Consider the following 27,818-nt stretch of genomic DNA (forward strand, 5'->3'; position numbering starts at 1 on the left):
TCTCCCTGTTTGGGTCTCACTGTAAAGGCAGGAGATTCTGCCACCAGAGGAGTTCTAGGCTCCAGGTCTATGAATCCACCCATGACAGGGCTCATAAGCTGTCTGCCCAAGTGGCATTTCTCTAGACAACCACGTTAGAGTTTTATATTCTCAAAGCCAAGCACAAGCTCATAAAGCCCTCTGAAGACTCACCAGGGAACCTGTCTGGATTAGGACCGCTGCTATTACTGGTAGCAGGCAGATGGGCTCTTATCAAACAGGCAGGAAGCACCCATTTGGGGACAGAGGGTTGAGTGGCTGTGGAAACAGGAGTTACTGATTTCCAGAGCTTTTAGCGATGAAGTGAGACAGTGCCTAGGGGTTAGAGGCCATCCCCGGCACACAAAGGTAGTAAAATAGCAGCTAGGTTTTATTTAACACAATCTGTGCTAAACCTTTTGCCTGCATTATCTCAGTTAATTTTTACTAGATCTTATGAGATAGGTACTGCTATGCCCATTTTACAGACAGGACACTGAGGCCCAGAGAAACTGACTTGCCCAAAGGCACGAGGAGTGTCTCGGGCTGTCTGGATGCGCCTGAATGTGCAGACTTGACTTACGGGGATATAAAGGCCACCTTCGCCAGGACAGGGAGCGGGGGATCCCTCAACGCGGGATCTGGGATTCCAGGTTGGTGGCCCGCGTGTCTGAGGGTGGGGGAGGAGAAGGAATGCCAAAAATGGGCGACTAGAGGGGTGCGGAGGGCAAAGGGGGCCGAAATCTGGAGGATCAGGGGTGTCCAAGGCACGAGGCGCGGGTACCGGCAGCGCGCGGAGGCGGGGAGGATCCGGAAGCCCCGGCAGCAGCTCCGCCCCGGCGAGTCCAGCCGCCCGCCGCCCGCGCTGCGGGCTCAGACCTCCCGGCTCGACTGGCGGCGCGAGCGGCGGTGCGAGCGGCGGTGAGTATGGCGAGCAGCTGGACGCTAATGGGGGCGGCGGGGGCCCCCCGGCCCGGGAGCGCGGGTCCCTGCGGCGCGAGCACCTGCCCGGGATTCGGGCGCAGTTGAGGCCGGGAGTGCCGGGCATCGTGCCGGTCGCGGCGGCCCACGAATCAGGCGGGTCCCGGGGTGCGAGACCGGGCGGAGGGCGCAGGGCTGCGGCGGGAACTCTCTCGCGGGCCGGTTTCCAGCCCCCAGCGCTGTCTCGGCCGCGGGACAGGCGGGGTTCCGCTCTTGCGCCCCGAGTGGGCCGGGCGCCCGCGGATCGCGTGCGGTGCGGTCGCGCCCCTGCGAGTGCGCGGTGCTCCCTCCGCGGAAAGGACGTCCCGAGTCCTTTCAGGAAAGTCGGGGTTCGCTGTGGCGCCCGCGATCTTAAAGTTGAGATTTCCAGAATCGTCACCCGGATATTTAGAAACAAAACCAAACAAAACCCAACCAGTTCCCGGACGCAGGTCTCAGAAGTTCGGCTTCTAGGGGCCACGCCATCTGAGCTTTTGTCCTCTCCTCGGGAGAGCCTCGCCGGACCCAGGACCGCCCTTAGTGGGTGCCTGTGTGGACACCTGAGGGCTTGGGGAGCACCGGGAAGTGAGAGTCCCGGACCCAACGCAACCCAACCGGAGCCTTGGCGGGCCAGGCGCCCCGCCCCGAGATTGGCACCCGGTGAGCGCAGGAGTCTGCCCATTCCCGTCAGGATGAGAGCTGGTGGCACAGGCAAGGGAACCTGTGGCAGAGGAGGACATTGCCCCTCCCGCCAAGCGAGGCAGGGGCCCTCCCCTCAGCTTTCCAGGTCAGTGTGCATCTGGGCAGTGGGTTGGGTGTTATGCCAGGAGCTCCTGATCCAGGTCAGGGCGGGGGTGAGGGGGGGGGGGGGTGAGGCGTGTGTGTGTTGGGGAAATGGTGATTCATGGAAGGGCCATCATTTCAGGGAGCGGGCCAGTTGGACCTTCACTAGTTTTCACTTTTGTCCTTTGGGACAGTGGGGCTGATGTCACTCACCTTGCGCTGTGCTTTGGTGGTTGGGAAATCCCGTTTCTGGAAGCCACAGGGCATTCCTGTGTAAACCATCAGGTTAGGCTCTCCCACCAGTCTTCCCATGGGGGCACATCTCTCCCCTCCGCCTTGGTTCAGGGCGGTCTGGGAGGAAAGTTGGCCCACCGTTCTCCTGGGGCCCTTTTAAGGAAACACCATGGTTTGCATTCACGTGAGCCTCACTTACTTTCCTGCCCCTACCCCCAGGGCCTTCTCGGGGTGGCTCCTTTAAATTGAGACTAACCTGGATGCCTGTGAAGAGAGATTGTATCTGGGATTCTACCACCCTTTGGTTTTTATCATAGTTGGATCAGAACCCAGAGAGCAGGTGACTCTACCTGGCTAGAGTAACATCCATGCTGCACTTGGCTTCCCCCACAGCCAGGCCTGGCTTTGGATTCTAATGTGCACCAGACTCTCTGAGAAACACTTACTGTAGATCTACAATGGGAGAGGCCCATCTTCCCTCTTTCCTATTCCTTTAAGGCATTAATAATAGATGCTTTTATTCACTTTTGAAAAAGTATCCTTGTTGTAATGTTTCCCTGGATTAAGTGACTTGGTGATTGATCTGAGCCGGAGGATCAATTGGGTAAATCTCTAAAATACTAGACTGAAGTAATTTGCTCTCTTGGGTGAGTAAATTCCCCGTTGTTGCTTCAGTCCATTTTATGGGCTGGCTGGCTGTGGGGAAATCAAGTGCTACCCTTGCCCTGGAAAGGACACAGAAGAAATGGTTTTTGGTCCTGAGGGGTTTTCGCTGTGGGTGGAAAGTGGAAACACACAGTTGTGAAAGAGCCAGTGCTCACTAATGCCTGGAAGGGGGTTGGGAGGCTGGGAGGGAGGGTGCTATGAGCTTGGGGCCAGGTTAACCAAGAAAAGTTTAGTAGCAACGCTGAGGCCTGAGCAACTTTGGCTGAGGGACATGTGGACATGGTGGACAGCATTCCACATTTTGTAGAAGCATCTCAACAAAGCTTCGGAGGAGGCACAGACATGCCCAGGGTTAAGGACGCTAAAAGGGGAACCACTGAGAGGGAAGGAGCCAGAAGGCATTTCCAGTCCAAGTTGATTTTCAAGGACATAAACATGCACTGTGGCCATCGACCACTCATGCTGACCAGAGGTGTGTGTGACCAGAGGTCTGAGAATAGGCTGGTGCCCAGCAGGGACGTAAAATTCTCCTGCCCCAAGTGAGTCTCCCCACAGCTATAGATGCACATGAGGATGGTGCTGCTTTTGCTGCTGTGAAATAGCCCTGTGGGTGAGGGGATCCGCCTCTTCAGGCAAATAGACCCCCTTAACTCTGTCTCTCTTTAGTACAGGTGTGTCTGTGATGTCTTTGGTGCTCATTGGGCTGCCCAGGGCCTGTTCTGCACTTGATTGGTGTTTACTTACCGTAAAATTGTTATTTGAGCCTAAAGTGGTACTTTCCTGAATCCTCAAAATTTCATCCTGTTGTTTGAATCTGTGTGGGCGCTCTGGGCAGCTGTGGTAACACTTCCGTACCTAAGGAAATTCTCCCTTCAACTTATTTCAGTAGAAGAACTGTGTGTAATTTCATAGGGTTTAAGGCATGGACAGAATCGAGGGTGTCTATAGTGATTTCCTGCTCATCTCCTAGTACAGTGATGGCGAACCTATTTTTTTGGTTGATTTTTCTTTGTTAAATGGCATTTAAATATATAAAATAAATATCAAAAATATAAGTCTTTGTTTTACTATGGTTGCAAATATAAAAAATTTCTATATGTGACACGGCACCAGAGTTAAGTTAGGGTTTTTCAAAATGCTGACACGCCGAGCTCAAAAGGTTCGCCATCACTGTCCTAGTAGGTAGGAAGTTAATTCACCAGGATCCTGAACGCCTGAGGCACTTTCTTCTGTATGGCTTTCCTATTGGTGTTAACTGATGGAGAATTTAAACTATTTAGCTCAGGGAACTTTAGAATTGACCGTGTTCCTGGGGTAAATTTAAGAGCTTAGCACTGCCTTGCCTGAACCTTGAGCCCAGGAAGGTTACTCATAGATGATGCATTCCTATTTTTTAAAGTGATATAGAAAATAACAGTATTACAGAAAGTGTGGAAGATAGGAGAAAATGAGGCTAATGTCACCATGTGAATGAAATGGCTAGCACAGTTTGTTTGTTCATCGGCCTGGTCTTTTGTCATGGTGCCTGTTTTTTTTATGAAGTTGCAATCAGGGTACACACACTTCTGTCTCTTGATGCAGTCCCAATCATGTTCTCATTGCACAGTTTTATCAAAAGCCATCATTCCTGTGGAAACTGGGGCTGTGGTTTCAGCAGGAACCCAGAGGGAAATTGCCTCTCTGGTTCTCCCCAATCGAAGCATTTTCCATTCCACAATTCACTGTAATTTGTACTCGCGCTATGTTTGAACCCGGCTTTCAGATTGTGGTAAATTTATCTTTGACTTGTGGAATATACCGCCCCGCAGAAACAGATTGGATTCAGAAGATGGAATTTGAAAGCATTTCTCTGAAAATTTCACTGTGATGAGCTTCTGTATTTTTATGGAAGGATCCTGAGTTTGAATTTGTTGGGGGGGTCAAATAGCCTAACAACCATGGTACAATTTCTCACTTCCTTTCCCGAAGATGGCTGGAGCTCCCAATATCCTCTTTTGTCTAAATTCTTTCTCCTTATTAACTTAGAGTTTAAGAAACATCATTTATGTTGGACATTTTCGGGAGCAGCCATCTGCAGGTTAAATTCCATTACAACAAAAACAGCCTTGCGGAGTCTTCGTGCTTTAAAGATGGCGAGCCAGTGGCCCTTACTTTAGGAATTTTGAGTGATACTCGATTTAATAAATGTGTATAAGTGAAAGAGTTCCTTAGGACGTTTGTAATCAGGTTTCACTTATGCTCACATTGTTGTAAAGAACCTTTTTCTCCAGAGACAGTAAAAGACCAGATATTTGGGGCCTTCCCCAGCTGGTCCTCCACTTTGTGTACAAACTGAGCTATTTTCTTTGGAGACCTGACCATTTGCATGTGTGCCCTTCTTTTGCTGAAGGAATCCTTTCTTTCCTGGGGTCTCCTGGGGTCACTTCTGTTAGGCACATATTCCGGGATGTCTCCTGGGTTTCTTTTCTGGGGCTGGAGAGTGGAGGCGGGGAATGGAATTGAATAATCTTCCTTTTTTTCTTCCTGAAAGAACTGATTTTAGAGGATTAAGTTGGTGGTGAAAACACTGCTTTATCTTCTCTCTGAAGGCCTTGTCCTTTTGTGTGTTGGTCTGATACCTAAATCTAGAAAACAGCTCTATACACATCATGAAGATGTATTTTTAGAAGAGTTTATTATCAACATGTGGTTAAGACCACTTTGTGCGTCTTTTAAAGTCCACACCTTAAGGGAGGGGGTACAGATTTGTGAAGTATTGATGTATATGCAGCTGGTAGGAGTTTGGGAGATTCCTTAAATCTTAAGGCCTGATCGTTCTATTAAATTTGGGGGTATCTTTTTCTTTCTTTCTTAAACCTCCCCAACTAGAAATATTAGAAACCCTATTTTTTTTAACCTTCCCAATTAGAAATATTAGAAACCCCGCCTCCACTTAATCTTTTGTATTTAACCAAAATACACTTAAAAAAAATACTTTCATTTTTTTAAAACACACACACACACACACACACACACACGTATAATTGAACTTGAATGCCTTTGGATGAGGCCTGCCTGCCCCAGTTCACCTTACAGTTTAATTTTAGATTTGCAGGAAAATTGCAGTTAATACAGGGGTCCCCATATACTCTCACCCAGCTCCCCTGTTGTCAACATCTTACGTCATTACTGCGGTACATTTGTCACACTAAGAGACTGACATGGGTACCTCACTGGTATCCAAATTCCAGTTTCCCACTGATGTCCAATTTTCTGTTCCACGATCTCATCCAAGGTACCACATTGCTTTTAATCCCCATCTCCCAGTGTTCTCTGGCCGGCTAGTTTCTCAATCTTCCCTTGTTTTTCAGGACTGTCCTTGAGGAGTACCAGGCAGAGATTTTGTAGAATTTTCCTCCACTTGGGTTTGTCTGATGTTTCTGTCACGCTTACACAGGGGTTATGGGCGTGTGGAAGAATGGTACAGAGGCAAACTGCCCCTCCGGTTACATCACATCACCTGGGGGCACATGGTGGCTGCGTGGCATCGCTAATAGCGGTGACCTTCCGCGCTAGGTGAAGCTGGGCTTTGCCAGGTTCTCCACTGTAGAGTTACTCTTTTTCTCTTTTCATTTATTATTTAAAGACAAGATACTAAATCCAGCTCCCACCCAGGAGTTGGAGGGAAGAGATTAGGCTCCACCTCCTAGAGGGGAAGGTGTCGATGCATATCACTGGGAATGCTGTAAGGAAGACTTGTCTTCTTCAATTAAAAAATGCACACTTCAGCCCAGCAGGGGTGGCTCAGTGGTTGAGCATCACCCTATGAACCAGGAGGGCACATGCCCAGGTTTTGGGCTTGATCTCCAGTAGGGAGCGTGCGGGAGGCAGCTGATCAATGATTCTCATCATTGATGTTTCTATCTCTCTTTCCCTCTCCCTTCCTCTCTGAACTAAAATAGATCCAGAGACATGGAATCGTTGAATAGGCCATCGAGCCCCAGAGGGAAGGCAGGGGAGAGTGGGTGGGAGTGGGAGGGAAGAGATCAACCAAAGGACTTGTATGCATGCATATGAGCATAACCAAAGGACTCAGACAGTAGGGGGGCGGGGACATGTGCTAGGGGGTGGGGGGAACGTGGCCGGGGAGAGGTCAGTGGGGGAAAAAAGGAGACATATGTAATACTTTCAACAATAAAGAATTTAAATTTAAAAAAAATGCACACTTTAAAAGAGCTGGCACTATAAATGTGACGAGGGAGGTCCACGTCTCCCCAGTTCCTCAGCCTGTTGTCTGGGGTAATACAGGTCATCTGTGTGCATGAAATCTCAGCGCTACCAACAGGTAGGCTGTGTTCCGCTTTCCGAAAACCTGGTGGGGAACCCAGAGAAACCGAACAACCCTTGCCTGGCCTGGAGGGGTGTGATGTGGTCCATTTGGGCAACAGAATCTAACTTGCAGACAGGAAGTAATTAGGACGCATGAGGAAGGCATATGTCACAAGGGTTGGATGGTATGGGTTAGGTCAGGGGGCATGGGACAGGCTTGAAAAGAGCAGAAAGCATAACGTTTAACACCCGGTCTCACTTTATTCCGAAGTCTTGCTAAAGCGGAGACTATTGTTTGCCATCGTTTTCAAAGACATGACAGTTACAGTACCTGCAGGCATCTGGAATAGAGCCAAAATTGAGGAAAGAAGCAAATATAGGACTCCCCGGAGTGTAGATGTTATCATTCGGCCAGATGTCCGGGTTGTTTACCTTTCTCATAGGAGGTGCCCAAGGAAACTAGTAACTCTTACTTTACCTGGTTTCCGGGCTAGGAAGTCGGGAGGGACCTGTGAATCGGCAGGAGGAGAGGCGCACTGGGGCTGTGCCGCATCAGCCCAGGTTGGACCTGGGGCGGCCTGGGCCAGCATGGCCGACACAAGCACTGTCTTATGTATTTATTTTTGCTTATTTTAAGAAGGGAGGGAGAAGTATGGGATCGATCTGAGAACATGGTTAAGATACTTTCTGGGGAGGGATGTTGAAAGAGACTGTCAGAATGAAGCAACACCAGAAATCATGAGACTGGCATTTTCGTTGTGTTTAGACCTAATCTGGGGGGAGGACCCCCTTGGCCATGGGCTGTGGGGCCTTTGATGCGTGTTTACACTGACGGGGGAGTTGTTGGTGGCTCCTGCTGTGGTTGGCTTCTCCCAGTATTCTAGGTTTTGAGACTTATTTTTAGAATCTGAACTCCCCTTGGCAGGAGTTGAATACTTTTGGGGGGGTTTGAAGTTGCTTTTGGGCTACTGGTTAATGAAATAGAACCCTTGTGTGAGGTCCCTCCTCAGTAGGTCCAGCCTGGTGCCCAGACCCTTTACTTGCCTTAGAATCTGGACTCAGTTTCCCCTTTGTGTCTGCCTCCATATCTTCCTATATGGGCTTCTTAGGGCCATCGAGGGAGGGTCCATGTCTCCCCAATCCCTCGTCTACCATCAGCCTTCAGAACCTCCCCCACGAAAAATGGATAATAGCACGAAATGCAAAGAGAAGAACTTTATTTTGGTAAATAGGATGTGGTTGGTTCAAATTTGGGAATTATATATAGCAGGAATGGTAGAGTACACATCTCACCAAATAGAAACGATCAGCTTAATCACTGTGCAAACACTCGGGGAGGGGCCCAAGGCCAGGTGCTGGGCAGGGATACAGTCCCAGTTCATGGGACAAAGGGCTGTGATGATGTCATTTCACCCTGAGGCGGGAGGACAGAGGAGGCCAGCCTGGGGAAGGCAGATAAGGGTTTGCAAAGGAGGCCTTTTCCTCCATTAAGAGGTTGAACTTATTTTAATTATCCTCTATAATAAAGAGCTAATATGCTAATTAGACCGACCAGCTGAACAACCATCCTGACAACCTTTCGGACGCAGGGCCGGCCAGGGCTGCGAGGGCTGGCCAAGGCAGCCAAGGGCCAAGCCCCTTGCATGGATTTCGTGCATCAGGCCTCTAGTAAATATATAATTATAAATATATATTGTTATAATCAATAAATTCTAAATTCATTGTGTTATAAATAATATGTAATTTAATTTTTTTCTTAATGTGATTTTGATTATATAATATTGCCCTGGTTTAATATACAAAAGATCAGCAAGGGTGTGAATATGAAAAGTGTTCGCCCCATTGCATCCCCAGTTCACCTCCCTGCTTACAGACAGCCACTGTTACCAGTTTTTTGTGTATCCTTTCAGAGATATTTCATTCATCTTATGTAAGGAAATATGCATATCCTTCTTATACACAGATGCTGACTTGCTATAATTGCTGTTCAAGCTATTCATGCAATGATATATTTTAGGGATCACTGCATTTCTGCACATAAAACTTCCTCGTTGCATACCATTGCCTTGGGTGGATGGACCATCACTTACTGTTAACGAAACTCCAGATTTTATGTGAAGGTCACCAGTTTTTTTCCACTGGATTCTGTTCCAGGATCCTACATTGTATGTAGCGGTCATGTCTCCTCCTCCTCTGGTTTCATTGACCTTGGCAGTTTTGAGGAGTACTGGCCTGTTCCCCTGTAAAACGTTGTCCGGTCTGGGGTTTGTCTGATGTTTCCTCATGATGAGCCTGGGGTCAGAGATTTGGGGGGGGGGTGGAGGACCACAGAGCTGAAATGCCCTTTTCACCCCATCCTATGAGCACGTATGTGATGTCCCCGTGACCTTTCCTCGACGATGTTAAGCCTGTTGTTTTAACTGCACCTCCCTGCTTGGGAGAGAGATGGGCATCTTTTTGTATGTGAAGACGAAGTTGTCCAGGGATGGGTCATGGTCGGCTCGATGGGTGTGGGGTTGAGGAGTAGGGTGACCACAGGAACAGGGTGCAGATCCCCAAGTCCCTAGGGACCTGCTGTCGAAGGACTGACTGGGAAGGAGCAGCCCTTGTAGGAGACAGAGGTTCAGGGCCAGGCCAGAGGAGGTCCTTCCAGAGTGGGTGCCTGGCAGCTTCGGGAGAGGAGGACAGGAAATGGAGTGGGCTGGGAGGGGTGGAGGCCGAGGGAGGAAGGAGACTGGAGATGGAGGGTGAATCAGTTGGTGTGGGAGAGAGGCAGGGAGCCCCAGGGACGGAGGCCCAGGCTGAGGGTACAGGGGCGTTGTGCTTTTACATTTTAACAAGGAAAGATTTGAACCACTGCAGAGAATGGATGCACGCAGTGGGAAGGGGTCTGTGCTTGGGTCTTCCTGCCGCCTAGCGATGAAACCTCTGTGTCACTCTGGGCAAGTGACCCCCCCCACCCCCCCGCCCCGGGGCTTTCCTCAGCTTCCCTGTAAATAATTAGAACTGGTATGCCTATAGCAACCCACAAGCCCAGTGTTCCGAGTACACCCACTAACTTCATTAGTACAGCAGCCCTCCAAGGGGTAGATACTTTTTTCAACCCATTTTCCAGATGAGGAAACGGAGGCCACACAGAAATGAAGCAACCCACCCAAGTTCAACCAGCTTGGAAGTGGCAGGGTTAGAATTTGAACTGAGGGAGCTTGGTGCCAGAATTTCTGCACTTAAATATTCGACCTGCCTTCCAATCCCATTGTCTTAATATTGTTTTCTTTCAGTATTTTCCATTCCCCTTTCCATGCCCTGCCTGCTCACATTTTTTCCATGCCCTCTCTTTCCTCAGAGTGACTGTTGGGCATTCAGTAGGCCAGGCCACGGTCCATGCTATTCTTACTGTGCCTTGAGAGATGAGTGGTACCTGTCCATGCTTGTGAATGGCAGGGGAACACAGACAGATGTTTCTGAAAATGCCACATCTGGGCACCAGCAGAGCTGTCCGTCCTGTGACATTTCTGAGCTCAGTGGCCTTGGTTTCCCCACCAGGTCATTTTCTGATTGGATTTTGCTATGAAGCCCTTTGTATCTTGAACAATTGCCCGAGGAGAATTCTCAGTGTTGGGCATTATCCCTCTGTCCTCTTCCTCCTTTGCTTTTGGGCCCTGCCTGCCGGTGGGTCATTCCACCAGAAAGGGACGAGGGTGGGAGGGAAAAATGACCCAAGATTCCGTAAGTCCCTCATTCGCCACTGCCAGCCCCTCCGCCCTTGCCAGGTATTGACAAGCACCGGGGATGGAGAGGTGTGAACTCTAACTCCTTCCTGTCCACACTAGTCAGCAGGAGTTACTGATAGGGTCTCAGGGAACAAGCAACTTAGAGCCTCTAAATTTTCTCCTGAAAAAGGACAGGTTGTCATTGCTGGAGAATGGGTGACACATCATCCATGTTGAGCGAGTGGCTTACGAGCCACACCCAGGACCAGGGAGTGGACACGGAGTGACAGGTATTTCTGAGCTTGGGGTGGTGGCGGTGATCACGAGTCCAGATCTTGAATGGATAATAAAGTCGCAGGAACTGCCACTTCCGTAACCCAACCAGCATCGAGGAATAAAAATGAACCGATCTTGAGGTTCGAGACTGTGGTTTTCTTTCTGATGTTATCTTGTCGGTGTTTGCACGCCTCCACACTTCCCCTTTCAAGTTCTTTCCACCCACGTCCTGACTTGCTTCCCTGTTGCACATCCCAGGGTGCCCTGTTGCGAAACATCGCTCCCCCCAGGAATCCTGGAGGAAGCGAAGGATTCCAGACCCAATTAAGTGACTCCAATTCTGGAGCATCTTTGGAGACACTTTGGCCATATCCTCATGTTGCCTTGAGAGCCTCCATGCTTGAGGCCTGTCGTCCCATGAATGTCTTTCTTTTAAAACTTTTTTCTCAGGTTCTAAGTTGAGGCTCTGAGTGTAAGACTCTCGCATTTACATCCGCTTTCAGACCTGATGCCATCCAAAATGGGTCTTGGTGTCCTTTTTATACCCAGGTATTTTCCACAGACATTTGTTGAAGCACCAGGGTGTCCAACGTGTCCTGGTTTGCCTGGGACTTTCCCAGCTGTAGCACCAAAAGTCCCATGCCCAGCGACACCCCTGGGCAAACTGACGGTGCGTCACCCTGTGAAGCACCCATGATGTTTGGAGCTGGAGATGCAGATTTTAATACATTTCCAATCCTTGTTCTTATAGGGCCCACAGACTGGTCAGGAAGACATAAAAAAAAAAGCTCTGTGCCAAGTGCAGCAGAGGAACACTTATAGTAACAGCTGTCACATCCTGAGTACTTATGTGTCCCTTGCTCTGGTGCTTTCACAAGGACTCATTTCATCCTCCCAAGAACCTTAAGAAACTACCATTGTGCCCATTATACAGATGGAAAAACCGAGGCTCCATTGTCGTGCTGTGGGACATGGAGGAGCCTGGGTGTGACCACAGGCCATCTGGCTCCGTACCTTCCACCCTTGATTCTGCACTGGGTGGAGAGGTTTGGGGAGGAATTCTGCCTTGGGAAGGCCAGAAGTTGCTTCTTGGAGGGAGTGACATGCTTACTGGGATATGATAGGTGAAAAGAATTTGTAGACACTTTGGGAAGGAAGGAAAATAAAACAGAGAAAGAGGGTGGCTGGCATGTTGGAGACATCTAAGCGAGGCTGCAGATGCACAAAAGATCTGTATTTGCACTGGTGGTAGGGGGTAAAGTGAGAGAGGGGTGGGAAGTAGGGGCCCAGTGCATCCTGGGAAACCCTTCCATCCTGGGCAACCTGTGGGCAACCTGGCATCTTTGATCACCTTGGTGGGGCACGTTGGGGGGGCGGGGCGGGGAATGTCAGAAAGACCCCAGTGGTCTTGATTTTAATAAATGGGCAAAACGGGATGGGCTGAACCAAGACTGTGGTGCATTTGGAGGCTCGGCTTGTGGGCCTTGGCCTGTGACATGGACACCAGAGATTTCCAGCAGTGCCTGCTTTTTCTTTTTGTTGAGATGAAGTTCACGAACCATAAAACGCACCACTCAGAGTGTACAGTTCAGGGGCAGGTGGTACCTTCACGGTGCTGTGCAACCGTCACCTCTCTCTAGTCCCAGAGCATTTTCATCTCCCCCAAAGAAACCGTACCCATGAACAGTCACTCCTTACCTCCTCCCCAGCCTCCCTCCCGCCCCTGGCCACCACTGACATGCTCTCTGTCACTGGGTTTACCTTCTCTGGACATTTCAGACGAATGGAGGCCCACATGATGTGGCCGTTTGTGCCTGGCTTCTCTCTTGGCATGGCGCTCTCAGGGCTGGCTCCGGGGGTGTCTTGGCGCTAAGCTATCAGTGACAGAGCTCCTCGGCCAGCCCTCTCCAGGCTCCCTGGCAGTCAGCGTCTTCCCTTAGAGCTTAGGATCCCAGGCAGACTGCTGCCAGTCCTGGCTCCCAAACGTCGAACGAATGCGGGTGCGGGCACAGGACGAGGGAGACGGCCCTCAGGCTCCTGGTGAGCCGAGCGCCTGAAGCAGCAGCCCCCCTGGCATGTGTCCGCGGATTCTAGAGCTGTGGAGGCCAAATGTTTGAGGGGCAGCTCCATTGCTGAAGGTGAGTTCATTCCCACGTTCGGGGGTTTCAGGATCAGTTAACTACTGGCAGCTCAGGGCCTGAAGGCGTAGCTTTTCTCTAGGATTTCCAGGGCTTTTCTCATCTCTTCTTCCTTTCTTTTTTAATATATATTTTTTTATTTCAGAGAGGAAGGGAGAGGGAGAGAGAGAGATAGAAACATTAGCGATGAGAGAGAATTACTGATGGGCTGCCTCCTGCACGCCCCCCACTGGAGACCGAGCCTGCAACCCAGGCATGTGCCCTGACTGGGAATCAAACCGTGACCTCCTGGTTCAGAAGTCGACGCTCACTGAGCCACACGGGCTGGGCTGCCTTCCCTTTCAACAGAGCAATATTAGAAAGCCAGCACTGAGCAGCTCTGAGACTCAGCTGGTTAGAGGCCTTTGCCTTTTCCTCCCCTGGGTGTTGCAGCCGGTGGCGGAGATATCCGAGCCCACAGTCACTTACAAAATGTGCACCTCAGAAATTCGGAGGTTTCCCCCTTCATTGTTTCTCTCCCCAAACGAGAAGGAAGAGCTTCCTGGACATTGCCTCTGGTTGGTCATTGAGACGCTGGCCCCACCCTGTGAAAGCAGATCGCTTTTGCATTGCAGAGTCCCCAGGGACAAAACTGCTTAGACTCTGTATAGCCAGGTCTTTCCCTTTGTCCTGGCTGTGTGGTGTGAAAGCCTGAAGCCCATCGTTTCACCCTTGTTAGGGAGAGTGACGCCTGGAGAGGTGTGCAGATGTGTTGCTTCCACTGAGAATTTCTTTAAAAAGTTTTCTTTAATTTTTTATGTTTAAAATCTTTACTTTTGAAAGTATGACACATGTGAGAATTTACTTTCTATTCGTTTCATTGGGGGCAACGTGTGCAGGACGAGGCTGCTGGTGGCGCCTGGACCTCCGAGCCTGGGAGGTGCTCTGGTGGACCCTAAAGGAGGACTCCAGAGTTCGATGGGCGTGGGTTCAAACCCCAGCCCTGCCACGGTGTCTGTGTGACTTTGGACAAGCAGCTTAACCTCTCTGGGCCCCAGTTTTCTCATTTATAAGTTGGGATGATGCTAATTCCTGACTTGGAGGGTTGAAAACTACCTGGGATGGCACCTGGAAGGGCATACATCACAGGGCCTCTGACCATAGAGCAGTGGTTCTCAACCTTCTGGCCCTTTAAATACAGCTCCTCATGTTGTGACCCAACCATAAAATTATTTTCGTTGCTACTTCATAACTGTCATGTTGCTCCTGTTATGAATCGTCATGTAAATATCTGATATGCAGGATGGTCTTAGGCGAGCCCTGTGAAAGGGTCGTTCGACTGCCAAAGGGGTCGCGACCCACAGGTTGAGAACCGCTGCCATAAAGTAAGAGCCCCATATGGTTCATGGAAATGCAGCTGTGAATCTGGGCTGCGGTGGAGAGTAGTAGGTTTTGCTCAAGCCAGACCTTTGGACTCAAAGATGCCAAAATAAGGTTTAACAGCCTCCTTATCTGGTTCGCCCGAGTACTCTTCCGTTTCTTTCTGGGGTGAGAACCCAGCAGATTCAAGACCCAGACGAGTGACTGGTGACAAGAGGAATTGGTCAGCCCAGCCCTGCTTGGCTCCAGTGCAGAAAGGAGTGTCACCCTATCCTGCCCACCCCTCAGCTGTGACTCATGAGATTGAGGTGTGCGAGGGCTGGCATGCCTGCAAAAGAACATACAGATGGAAGGGACACTAGGGCTTGGTCAGGTTAAAATGCGTTTGGACGATTGCATTGATGACAGCAAGAAGAGAGGAGACACATTTTAGAAATACTAGATGAATAGATGTTGGTGATTTTTGGAAAACTCATTGGACCCACATTGTGGATTCTCAGGGGAGACCCAAGGGAGTGAAAATTGGTTCTTGGGGTTGGGGGACGGGAGAAGCGAAAAAATATCTTAGATATTACAGTGGTGTGTGGCCCTCCAAAATTCAACCCTACCCAACAAAATCTTGTTTCTCAGTATTTCATTACTCTTGTTAGGCAGAAATTAAATTATGTTTAAATTAATTAATTAAATTTAAATATAATTTAATTTTACTCCCTGGAGCCGGGGTGGGCGGGCAGTGGGGCAGATAGCTGCAGTGAAAACAAGCTTGAGAAATCCTGTTCTCTATGGGTTCCATGAATGAGCGACGCCCAGACGCGCTCCCCTGGGCTCAGAGGTGATAGCCACCTAACCCTCACTGCCCATTGACGAGAATAAGTTTCACTAAGCAAATCGTTGAAACTTGGAACAAGGGAAATTTTCTGCGAGTGACCCCAACATTCCAAGTGGCCTCGTTATAGATAAGAAAGTGGGGGCCAGGGTTTTGCAGCTGGTCATGAGCCAATATTTCCAAGGCCAAGCCCAGTTCTTGCGTCAGAAATGCAGATCCACGGATTGGAAATGCCTCCCTTTCCTTCTTTCTTTAATATATATACTAGGGGCCCGATGCATGAAATTCTTGCAAGAGTAGGCCTTTTGCAGCTGTGGCTTCGTCCAGAAGGTCGCCTGGATGGTCGTTCTGCTGTTCAGCCTTTTGGTCAATTTGCATATTATGCTTTTATTATGATAGACTAGAGGCTCCTCGCACGAAATTGTACGCAGGTACGGTCCCTAGGCCTCGCTTGCGATCAGGGCCATCTTCCCCACCCTGGTTCCCTGTTCCCCATGGGGGGGGGGGTGGCGGGGGGGCGGGGGAGGGACCGAGAGGTTGGCCATTCCCGCCCACTCGGCCCCACCCCTGCCACCTGTCGCCCTCTGTGTGTGGGCAACCAGTGGGGCAGGGGCCTTGGCCTGGCACCACCTGCATCCCCCACCACTCACCCCAGCTCCCTGTTTGCCATAGGCGATTGGAGCCTGCAGGCGGGGGAAAGGGACCGAGAGGTAGTCAGTGCACCTCATAGTGACTGGTCGAGCAGTCATTCTGGTCACTGGGCTTTTATTATATAGGATATTTTTTTTTATTTATTTCAGAGAGGAAGGGAAAGGGAGAGAGAGTTAGAACCATCAATGATGAGAGAGAATCATTGATCGGCTGCCTCCTGCTCACTCACTGCTGGGATCGAGCCTGCAACCGGAGCATGTGCCCTTGACTGGAATGGAACCTGGGACCCTTCAGTCTGCAGGCCCAGGCTCTATCCACTGAGCCGAACCGGCCAGGGCCTCCTTTCCCTCTTCTGTAACCAGCACTGACGTTCAGCGACAGAGCATTGGACCCTGTGCAGCAGGAGATGCAGGGCCCTCCTTCCAAAGGTGTCCAGAGTGTCAAGGTGGTGGCCCGGAGTTCCCACCCTAGAGGGGCCTTGTGAGTGGAGTGTCCTGTGGGACTGCACAGGTTCCTGCCTGCTCACACTTTCCGTTCCTCCGCATTTTCTTAATTTCTATGGGGGTGCGTGTAAGGTCATGGAGACCGGCCTTCAGTGTGCTCTGGTAAATGAGCAGTCGAGAAAAGCCATTCTCGGGTTTAACAACAAAGTTAAACAATGCAGGGGCGGGGGACCCCCTTGTTTATTTATGTATTCCCCCCCCCCACATAAAGCTCCCGGTAACCATGGCAACCAGGGCTCTGCAGCAATGCCTCCAGGCCCAGGAAGCTCAAGGCTGTGCTTCTATGAGCAAAACTGGCTTTGCGTTTTGTTAAATGCTGAGATGCTTTCCTAGGGTTTCCAGTTTGTCCCCGAAAAAGGGACACGAGTGTTAGATATCATGGGGCTGGCGCCTCAGCACACAGGCAGCCTGATCAGCGTGACAAAGGGCTCTCGGTGACAGTGGAGTGTGCGTACGCTGTGTGCGTGGGCATCTGTGTCTGTGTCTGTGTGTTGGGGTGAGAGACTGCTGCCCTTAAGAGTGTCATGTTGTGGGGGTAGGAGGAGGGAGAGGAGGCGGGCTGAGCGCATTCTTTCTGGAAGGGTGAGTAGGTGGGTGGCTAGCTGGGCCTCCTGCCCTGGGGGAAGTCAAATAAAAAGCAATGCGGAGGGGGTGGACGTGGGACTGAGTGAAGTGGCATTTCCTGGCCTGGGGCCTGGGGAAGGAATGCTGTGGAGTTTATTTAGAAAGCTTTCAAACCAGCTGGTTATGGGTTATTGCTTTTTTCTTTCTTTTTTTATTTTTTACTATTCTAGTTTGTTGCTCTTGTTCTTTCCAAAATCCTAAGCATGCTTATGTGGCTGTTTGATCAAAAGCAATGTTCCCAAGAGACAGTGCCCTGAAATTCCAGAAAATGGAATGTGACTGCGAGAAAGATGATGCCTGGTTCATGAACGGGGATCCTGGGCCTTAATTTACAAAACAAGGAGTTCTTTACAGTTCAGGGACAGGAGGCTCCTGCCCCCGACACTTGTTATGTCCTCTCTTTACAGTTTCTGGCCACGTTTCTTTGCTCTTGGAGGAGAGAGGTGGTGGTTTTGAAGTAAAGGAATTCTGCTTCTGAGTTGAGTCACTGATTTCCAGCGGTTTGACCCAAACTACTTGTACAATTTAGGGAACCCCAGACCTTATGTTCCCCTCCCCAAAAGCACTCCGATTGCAACCGCAGCAAACAGGGCGATTTTAGGCTTGCCGCACGCATGGCGTTTTCTGCTCTCGTGTTTTTCCATAGGACTCAGTGCTCATAATAAATGGTGTCAGCAGCAGGGTCTGCCTTTTCTGAGACAGGAAGGGACAGCACGTCCTTGATCCTTGACATTGAATGTGGATGTAAATTCCTGCAAAGTGCCTTGGCCTGTTCCCCCAGCTGAAGACTCGGGAGCCCAGAGCCCCATCCCTGCAGGGGGCAGATGGGGAAGTGCCTGGGGCAGCCTGAGGGGACATCAGCAGACAGAGGGGTGAGCCTGGTAGAGAAGGGTCCCGGGCTGGTCTTCGTGGTCTCTCTTTGTCCTTCTGCATTTCTGTATCTGTACGTCAGAGGGACCTGGCTACCTTCCTTAACCACTTTTCACAGTGTTCTCATTTGGAACCCTGAGCTGTCTTCACACCCTCCCCCGTAGACGTGGGTGTCCGACCTGCTGTCCTGTCACCCAGACATGGGGCCTTCTGTGGTTTTCTTCTTGCTTCTCCTACTGACCGTCTGTGTCATCTCCATTTTCTAGGGCGGGACCTTCCTCTTCTCTAGAACCTTCCATGGTTCCCATTGCTCCTAGCATTGCTCTCCCGTAGAACCAAGAATGGGCCACATAGGTATTTTAAGTTGTTTAGTAGCCACATTTTAAAAAATTTAAAAGATACAGCTGAAATGCATTTTAACAACATATTGTAACTCAGCTCTATATACCCGATATTCAAAAATTATGAACGAGATATTTCACATTCACGTTTTTAAAAGTACTTGAAATCGAGGGTGTATTTTACATCGACGTATCCCAAATTACATGCCAAAATTTTATCAAAAACATTCGATCTTGATTCAGAGTTTATTAAATTTGCTGTTGCAAAAATAGATTCACCTACCGGAGGTGTCCCAGACTTACATAAAAGTTTTCTAGTAAATGAATTCCATATTCAGTTTTCAATCTAGATTGCTTAAACTTGAAAACAATTTGAAAATTGAGTTCCCCAGTCACACTGGCTGTATTTAAAGTGTTCAACAGCCTTGTGAGGCTGGTGGCGACCCTATTAACCCAAACAGACAACGTTCCATCCTTCCAGAAAGTTCCATTGGACAGCACAGTCTTATAAAGTCCAAACACCCCAGAAGGACTTTCAAAATGTCCTACAACCCAGCCCCAACCCGAGGAGCTCTACGTATTGACTTTGTCTTGTGCGTGTCCACTTTCCCATGCCTCTCTTTCCTTCCACTTTGAAATACATGCCCTTCTCTTCCCCCAGAGAAGTCTTTTTTCATGCTCGGCTTGATGGCAGCGCTTCCTCGAAGGATTCTCCCCTTCTCCCCACAGCAGAATTAATTGCTGCCTCTGCTTCCCACGGGTCCTAGAAGACCCAGCCGAATGGGAAGGGGCCGCAGGCCGTCGGAGCCCCCGGGGCCTCCGGACCGTGGCTCGCTGCCCTGGGAGCTCATATCCCCATTTCTCCTGAGACAGGTTTGAATGGATCTCCTAACAGCAGCCTTGGCCCTGCCCCGTCGGAAAACAGAGCCACACAAAGGCCGGCACTGTGTCCTCCCCGCGGCTGCCCTGGGGCTGTGAGCATGGGCCTTCAGACAGGAACACACCCTGGGTACAGGCCATGTAATTCTAGGCGGGCCTCGGCTCCACCAGAAAAAAATCCTTTCTTTGCCCTCACAAAAGGAAATGTTGGCCTGGCTGCTCTGATACTCATTTTTCAAAATGGGAACTCTGTGTGTGTGTGTGTTTACTTTTTAAAAAACTGTAACATGCATTCAGAAAAGTGCATAATCGTACAACTCAAATTTTCACAAAATTAACGCACCCATGTAACCGCCCCCCATGAGGAAAGAGAACATGACCAGCACCCCCCAAAAAGGCCTCCTTCCCACCCCATTCCAGACTCTTCGCCGCCTTCTCGGAGTCACCACTTTCCTATCTTCTAGCCCCATGACTCATCTTGCCCGTTTCGGAACTTCGTGTCCAGGGCATCACACTCTGTGCATTTTTGGCGTCTGGCTTTTGCGCAGCACTCTGTTCGCAATAGCTTGTGGTTGGTTTCAAATGCCTTTGTCTTTTCTGGCATCGGAAACTTTATTTTTATTGATTTTTTTTTTTTTTTTTTTTTTTTTTTACAGAGAGGAAGGGAGGAGAGGGATAGAGAGTTAGAAACATCAATGAGAGAGAAACATCGATTCAGCTGCTTCCTGCACACTCCCTACTGGGGATGTGCCCGCAACCAAGGTACATGCCCTTGACTGGAATCGAACCTGGGACCCTTCAGTCCGCAGGCCGACGCTGAGCCAAACCGGTCAGGGCCGGAAACTTTATTTGTAAAAAAAACACAGCGGTTCAAAACACAGAAAAACACTCAATGTGAAAGACAGGTCCTCGTTGGGTGGTGGTTTGAAGTGTGAAGAACCTTCTGCTCCAGTTCCGTTCGTTGATGTTTGCCCTTGGGGTTTTCTAGGTTTGGGCGATTTTCGGGTGTCATTATTTCGGGTGTCATTATCTTTACTTAGTGAATCCTGATTAAGGTGATAATTCTTGGGTCTTGAAAGGATGTGAACTCCCTTTCTGGCTTTTGACCAATGCTGGACATGAGTCATTTCCTCAGATTTTCTTTTTGTCAGGTAGAAAATTAAAGAAGAGGGTGGAGAAGAGAGAGAGCGGGATGCCAATTAAGTTGCTTACGTGGTGTCTTCTGGTTTTGCCTTAGGTGAAAATGTCTGCTCCAGGATTGTACCAGGCGGCCGCTGGGCCTGCGATCCCCACCGCGCCCCCAACCTATGAAGAGACGGTGGCCATTAACAGTTACTTCCCCACGCCTCCTGCGCCCATGCCTGGGCCCACCACTGGGCTCGTGACTGGCCCTGATGGGAAGGGCATGAACCCTCCTGGATACTACACCCAGCCTGTGTCCGTCCCCAACGCCAATCCAAGTACGTGCGACCTCTCCGCCTCCCTGGTCCCCCTTCCCACCCTGGCCTTGGGGGCTCCGTGAGAATCCCGAGAGCGCCTCTGAGTCTAAGCGAAGTCAGTCCGATTTTCGTTCGTATGAAATGTTACATACAGTCCCTTAGGTTCTGCATCGGTGAGGCCCATGGTTTTTCCATAATAAAGTACCGTTTATGAGCTTTCTCAAGTCCGCCATAAATCAACCCTTTGGCACTTAGACTGTGCCAGAGAAATCTGGCAATGACAGTTTGCTTTTAAAGACCCCACCCTTCCCGCTGAGGTCTGATCGGAGCTCTGGGCCCTGAGTTCAGGGCGGGAGTAGGAGAGGGAGGAACGGGGGAGCTGAAACCTGCCCCAGCCCACCAACGCACCCTGGGCAAAGGGTGCTCCCCTGCCTCCCAGCACCTTTATTTTTATATCTGCTCAGGGTTTACTATCCAAAATATATGAAGAACTCATACAGCTTAACACCAAAAAGACAACCCAATTAAGAAATGAGCAGACAACCTGAAATAACACTTCTCCAAAGAGGACGCACAGGTGGCCAGCAGACAGGAAAATAGGCTCATTGTCACTAACCATCAGAAACACAAATCAAAACCACAATGAAATATCACCTCACACCTGTCAGAAGGGGGGGGGGGGGCTTTCTTTCGAAGCTTGTTCTCTAATCATTGCCTCCCAAACTACTTGAAAAGAAAGCACATGTAAAAAAGTATACCATGTGTAGCACACAGAGGGCCACATGGCTGAGGCCGCGTGGTGCTGCCGGGAGCAAGCTTGGGGCTCCGTCTGTTGGCACCCGCAGTGCTAAACTCCGGGGCAATCAGGATGTGGGCGCGCCGGTATTCATTTGTGTCGCCCAGTGAAGACACCAGTGTGGACACGACACATACAATCCGGTGTACAAGGCGTGTCTCACTCCCTTTCCCGTGGCACCCCATTGACCCTCACAACTCTTAGGTCACCACTCTCAACGTCGAAGTCCCCCTCCAGCATTTCTCTTTGCAGACATAATGAATACAAATAAATGTTCTTGCCACTTCCTTTTCTTACAGAAATGGTAGCGTGCTATACACATGCTGTGTGTGTATATGTATATTCTTTTGTACATATTATTTTTTTTCCCACTCAACAAAATATCCATATGAGTGCACAGACACCTTTTTCATTCTCTGTTACAGTGCCAGCAGAGTATAATGTCCAGCTTTTGAAATTTTGCCAGCCTGGTCAATGAAAAATTTTCTTAGTACAGTTTTAAATTTCATGTACTTTAGGATGAGGGAGGTTTATCATCTTTTCATTTGTTTAAGCCCATCTGCATTTCCTAGTAATAACTCCTCTTTTTGCGGAATGAGCTGGAGCAGGTTCCTATGGCTGCAGACGGTCACGCTACCAACTCCCTTCTCCCGGAAGCCGGATGTTTCTTCATGCTCTCACATTGATATCGGTCCTCGAAGGACCAACGTGGGAGAGCTGGATTTTGCCCCAAGTGTCCATCCTTCTGGAGAGAAAGGAAAAGGAGTCAAAGGTGATGGGAGGTGGGCTCTGCCTCCGGCATTGGCTCCAGCTTCCCAGACTTCATCGAGTTTTGCTGTTAAATGCTTGAGTTGGGAACAAGCAATATGGTGGCCTGTTGATCATGATTTAGTAACTTCACAGCATCCACAGATGTGACGTTCTCAAATCCTTTTCCTTTCCTCACTTCCTGTCTTCTCTTCTTCCTTCTTCCTTGTTATTCCATGCCTGTTATTCCGGGTTAGAAGTCTGACAGGTCTCCCCGGGCTGAAATGAGGGTCTAGGCGGGGCTGCCTTCCTTCCTCTAGGCCAGTGGTTCTCAACCTTCTGGCCCTTTAAATACAGCTCCTCATGTTGTGACCCAACCATAAAATTATGTTCGTTGCTACTTCCTAACTGTAATGTTGCTACTGTTATGAATCGTCATGTAAATAACTGATATGCAGGATGGTCTTAGGCGACCCCTGTGAAAGGGTCGTTCGACCACCCAAGGGGTCGCGACCCACAGGTTGAGAACCGCTGCTCTAAGCTCTAGGAGAGAACCCATCCCCTTGCTGGTCCCACTTCTTGGCTCATGGCCCCCTTCCTCCATCTTTAAAGCCACACCAGCAACCCAAGTCCCTCTCACTGTCACATTGATAAGGGCAGAAATAGAATACTGGGGGCCAGCTATAATTGTAAGAAATATTTATCATGCTCCGTTAACCATGATGGTTTTGTTCTGATTAAAGAGGGCACATTCTAACCCTGCAGGGAGCTCACCTGGAAATGCAGCCCTTCCTCCCCATCAGGGAGCTGCCTGTTATCATGGCAACATTAACGACCTTGTTGCAGAAACCAGAGCTGCCAGCCCTTTGAAGACCCCCAGCCTTTGCATACCCACAGGCCTTGCAGATCTCCAGTCCCCATTACCTGTTGCCTACTTTTCCATGTGATCTTTGTCCTACCCACTATAAGCAGCAGGCTGGGGTGGGGGGCAGAGCAGATTTTTGTGGGTGACCTGCTGCTCTCCCATCCTGCTGGCATTCCTGGAATAACTACTCATATATGACTCAGCCCTGTCTCGGCTTAATTGGCTCAAGTAGTGACAGGCAGCCCGGATCCATTGATTATCCGGTTACAGCATCACATCGTTGCTTCATGGCCTTGCCCTTGGGGACTTCCTGCTCCCTAAGGACACAGCTGATTCAAAATCAGGAGCAGCTCAGGAGGAAATCGCCAGGTCAGAGAGTGGTCCCCGGAGTCTGCCCGGGGCCTCACCCCCTTGGGCCTCAGTTTCCCCATCTGTAAGTAAGTAAGGGCTCATCAGGTACCTACATCAGTGAGTTCTTAAAATGAGATAAAGTTTTATGAGTAATCATTTCATAACAGTGCTCAAGTAACTTGGACCCCTTGAGAAGGGAGAGGACAAGATAACTTGATTATTTTAGATCACTCTCTGCTCAGTAAATAACTCATTCTTGCACCCCCCCCCCCCGCCGCCCCCCCAAAGTCTTAATAAAACTGACCCATAGGTACTAGAGTAGGCTTCAGTGCTGCTTTTCTGGGAGGAGCCTCTTCTATTCCTCTGAGAAGTGTTAGGCTCACTTAGCCCTGGCGGCCGTTTGTTTCCTCTTAGGGCAGTGGCATTCTGACAGCCCAAGGAAGGACCAGGAGGAAGTCCCTGTGACAGAAATATGAGCTTCAGCAACTTTGCCAAATACCAAAAAGAACATGTAAAGCTCTGAGGGCTTTGGGACTGACATGCCTAGATTCTCTCCTGATTGCGAATGTCTGTACACGTTGGCCCCATTTCTGGAAATCTGCCACTTTCCTCTTTCTCCCTTTTTGTCATCCCCCCTATTTTTTTAATATTAGATTTGTGTGGGTTTTTTTTTTTTTTAATATATTAGGCTTGTGTGTTTTTTAATAGCGCATACATGTCAGAGCAAAGTGCTGCACATACAACTACAAGTCATTTTGGCGGGGAAGCTTGTGAAAAATAAATCCACAGGCGAAGGTGCTCCAGCCCCTGGCAGCGGCTTCCTGGTGGTGGCTGCCCAATTTCTGCAGCCTCAGGCCTCCCCACCTCATTTTTTAAATTCTGGTAAAATATACAACATACAATATATCATCTTAAGCATTTCCAAGTATGAGTTCAGTGGCACTAAGGACATTCATGTCGTTGTGCCACCACCACCACCCATTTCCAGAGCTTTTCCATCTTGCAAAACTGAAACTCCATTAGCTCCCTCTTCACCACCCCCCAGCTTTTGACGACCACCATCTACTCTCTGTCTCTCTGAATTTGACTGCTCTGGTGCCTCCTAGACGAGGAATCCTGCAGCATGTGTCCTTCTGTGTCGGGCTTATTTCACCAAGCATAACATCCTCACGGTTCATCCATGTTGCATATGTTAAGGCTGAGTAATACTCCATTGCATGGATGGACCACATGTTGCTTATCTGCTCCTCCATCGATGGACATTTGGCTCTTGAAACAGAGCTGCGGTGAACAGGGGCGTGCAGATAACTGTCGAGGCCCTGCCTCTACCTTGTCTTCTGGCAGATGTTTCCTGGTTTACTCTCTCCTCTTCCCTCCCACCAGTTACCGTGCAGACGGTCTACGTGCAGCAGCCAGTCTCCTTTTTCGACCGCCCGGTCCAGATGTGTTGCCCTTCCTGCAACAAGATGATTGTGACCCAGCTGTCCTACAACGCCGGTGCCCTCACCTGGCTCTCCTGCGGGAGCCTGTGCCTGCTCGGGTAAGTCAGGTCCACTCGGAACCCCGGCTCTCCCACATCCCCTCTTGCAGGATTTCTCAGCTGTCGCACATACTTCTGTCTTGTGGGATGCCATCCTACGCATGTAGGATGTTGAGCAGCATCTCTGGCCTCTACCCACTGTGTGCCAGGAGCGCCTCCCCAAATCGTAATAAGTAGAAATCGTCTCCTGTTGAGAACCACTGCTCTTGAACATATCAAAGCTTGGAAGTTGCTGTCCCATCATTTCTTCTTTTTTGTTTGTTAATCCTCACCCGAGGATATTTTTCCATTGATTTTTAGAGAGAGTGGGAGAGAGAAAGAGAGGGAGAGAAGAGAGAAGGAGGGAGAGAGAGAGAGAAGGAAAGAGAGAGGGAGAAAGAGAGAGAGAGAGAGAGAGAGAGAGAGAGAGAGAACCATCAATGTGAGAGAGACACATCAATTGATTGCCTCCTGCACGCACCCCAACCAGGGATGGGGATCGACCTGCAATCCAGGTGTGTGCCCTTGATTGGGAATCAAACCCGAGACCCTCTGGTGCGAGGGCTGATGCTCTAACCCAGTGATGGCGAACCTTTTGAGCTCGGCGTGTCAGCATTTTGAAAAACCCTAACTTAACTCTGGTGCCGTGTCACATATAGAAATTTTTTGATATTTGCAACCATAGTAAAACAAAGACTTATATTTTTGATACTTATTTTATATATTTAAATGCCATTTAACAAAGAAAAATCAACCAAAAAAATGAGTTCACGTGTCACCTCTGACACGCGTGTCATAGGTTCGCCATCACTGCTCTAACCTCTGAGTTACACCGGCCAAGGCCCATAATTTCTTGCTCATCTGCTCACACCACTCCCTGTATGTAGTGACCAGCATAGCATCCCCTTGCATCTGTATAGCGTGATACCTTAGGGATTTCCTTTTCTTCTAGAATTTCGTGACCTAAATAACGTTTGCCTGGCTCTGAGAGAAGCTGTAAACATCTGCACGTTAAAATACTCGATAGTCATCTCTTTAAAATGCCTCATCCTTTTATGAGCCCAAGTATTTTTCCCATTGCCTCCACAAGGGGATGTGTAAATATTTATGTCTGCACCAAGGGTGTTTTATTGAAAGAGACAATAGTTTCTGTTCTGAGAGAAATGTGAAGATACACAATTTAATTTCCCCCCCAAAACAAAGGCGGCCTCCTGATTCCTGGCCATGGACGCTCCCCGAAGACCATGGGCCAGAAGGTTGAGAACCACTGTGTTAGGGCCTGATGCACCTTTTTGGCCTCCACCAGCCAAACTGCTCCAGTCGCTAACCTGCTCCGCGTGGGCTGTGTCTGTCCCCCAGGTGCATCGCGGGCTGCTGCTTCATCCCTTTCTGCGTGGACGCCCTGCAGGACGTGGACCATTACTGCCCCAACTGCAAAGCTCTCCTGGGCACCTACAAGCGTTTGTAGGACTCGACCAGACCTGGAGGGAGCCGTGCGTGGCAGGAAGTCCTTCCCGACTCTCACCCGCTCCACCCCCGACGGAGGGCCCACCTCGGTGGTCTCATCTCTCCGTCTCTTCGTGTCTTCTTTTTTGGGGGGGGAAATATCACAAAAGCAACACACTTCCCAGACCCCAGAAACTGCTGCTTGGAGTCGTGCACAGGACATGCAAAGACATTGACCTTGAGGACTGGGTCAAGGGTTTCCCGCCTGCCCACGACCCAAGCCGTCCGTCTCACTGTGATGGTTGCCCTGCCTGAATACCTTCTGGTGATTGGCCTTGCCAGCTTCTTTCTCACCTCAGTGGGCCTTTCCGGTGGCGGCTCAGACTGAGAAGCCACAGGCGGCCTTATTTTTGAGAGCGTTCTGGCCTGCATAGGACTCAGCCAGCCGGTGGTGCTGCCGTCGCACCCATCTGATCTCACGTCCCATGGCAGAAATCTTGCCTTCAGGCCTTGGCTCTCGGATTCCGTAACTGCAGGCTTTCTGCTCGCACAAAAATTCACTTTCATTTTCTACTTCATTTTTAACGACCTGGAGGGACCCCTCCCAGCCCCCAGACCCACACCCACGAGGTCACAGATGCGTGCGAGGGGCACGGAGCTGGCCCTCGTCACCGAGCGGCTTCCCTCGGTTCTGGGTGCCAGACCCGCAGCCACTTTTCACGAAGGGCTTTTTCTTGTGGAGAAATTATTTGTATTAACAGGTTTTATGACCTTTTGGCCTTAAACACCTCGGAACATAATTTTGACGGAAGGGATTTACAGAACCATTTTCCGTGACCATGTCATCGGAGTCATTTTCCCTCTTGCCAGGGCACTCCCATATGCATATTTTTTCCTTCATAGAAAAAGCAATGGGTAATCGCATCCCCTGCCTTTCCTTGGGTTTTAGTGTGGTCCTTACGAACCTCCATCAGGGAACTCAGAGCGGGGCCCCTTTGGGGTTCCTGGGGGTGTGTTTGGAAAGACAAGGAAAAGCATGTGTGAGCCCATCGGGTACCACGGTGCTGAAAAGCTTGGGACCTGAGTGATAGCAAAGGAATCGAAAGTCTGATTTTAGTTTTCAGAAATGGAATTTGTTGTATAACCTCGGGAGACATGATTTCTAGGACTCAAGCAGCAAGCCATGGTTCTCGGGGGGCTGCTGTGTCATCTCTGAAATCAAGACAAAGCCGGACTCGACTTCCCAGAGTCCCCATTTTGATAATAAATAGGTCCAAGGAGTGCATGTGAATAATATTATTTAGAAATCAAGCCTCGTCCTTGAATGAAAATCTGTGTATCGGCTGAAAATTAGTCATAATCGTTGATTCAGTGTATCCGTTTGATGTCTTGAAAGTTTTCAGTAATTATTTTCTCAACGAATATGGATACTACATCGTACTTTGGTGTTTATCTGCTTTTAAAAAAATAAAGGCTTTGGTTCACTTGGTGAACTATTTATCAGTT

At 49.6% G+C, this 27,818-nt stretch overlaps 1 protein-coding gene across 2 annotated transcripts; it reads left to right on the plus strand.

The window, feature by feature from the left end:
- Positions 1–788: 788 nt before the first annotated feature.
- LITAF (lipopolysaccharide induced TNF factor) lies at positions 789–27,818 on the plus strand. Of its 2 annotated transcripts, none has more exons than XM_081089514.1 (4): positions 789–939; positions 20,387–20,609; positions 24,731–24,887; positions 26,226–27,818. In XM_081089514.1, the coding sequence occupies exons 2-4, from the start codon at positions 20,393–20,395 to the stop codon at positions 26,332–26,334; spliced, it is 483 nt and encodes a 160-aa protein (XP_080945640.1). In that variant the 5' UTR covers positions 789–939; positions 20,387–20,392; the 3' UTR covers positions 26,335–27,818. The 2 variants fall into 2 exon arrangements, with proteins under 2 accessions (XP_080945640.1, XP_080945641.1); XM_081089515.1 differs by lacking the exon at positions 789–939 and adding an exon at positions 1,241–1,765.

The sequence above is a fragment of the Myotis nattereri genome (genome assembly GCF_964212035.1).
Source record: "Myotis nattereri genome assembly, chromosome: 4".
In the NCBI taxonomy this organism is placed as follows: Eukaryota; Metazoa; Chordata; class Mammalia; order Chiroptera; family Vespertilionidae; genus Myotis; species Myotis nattereri.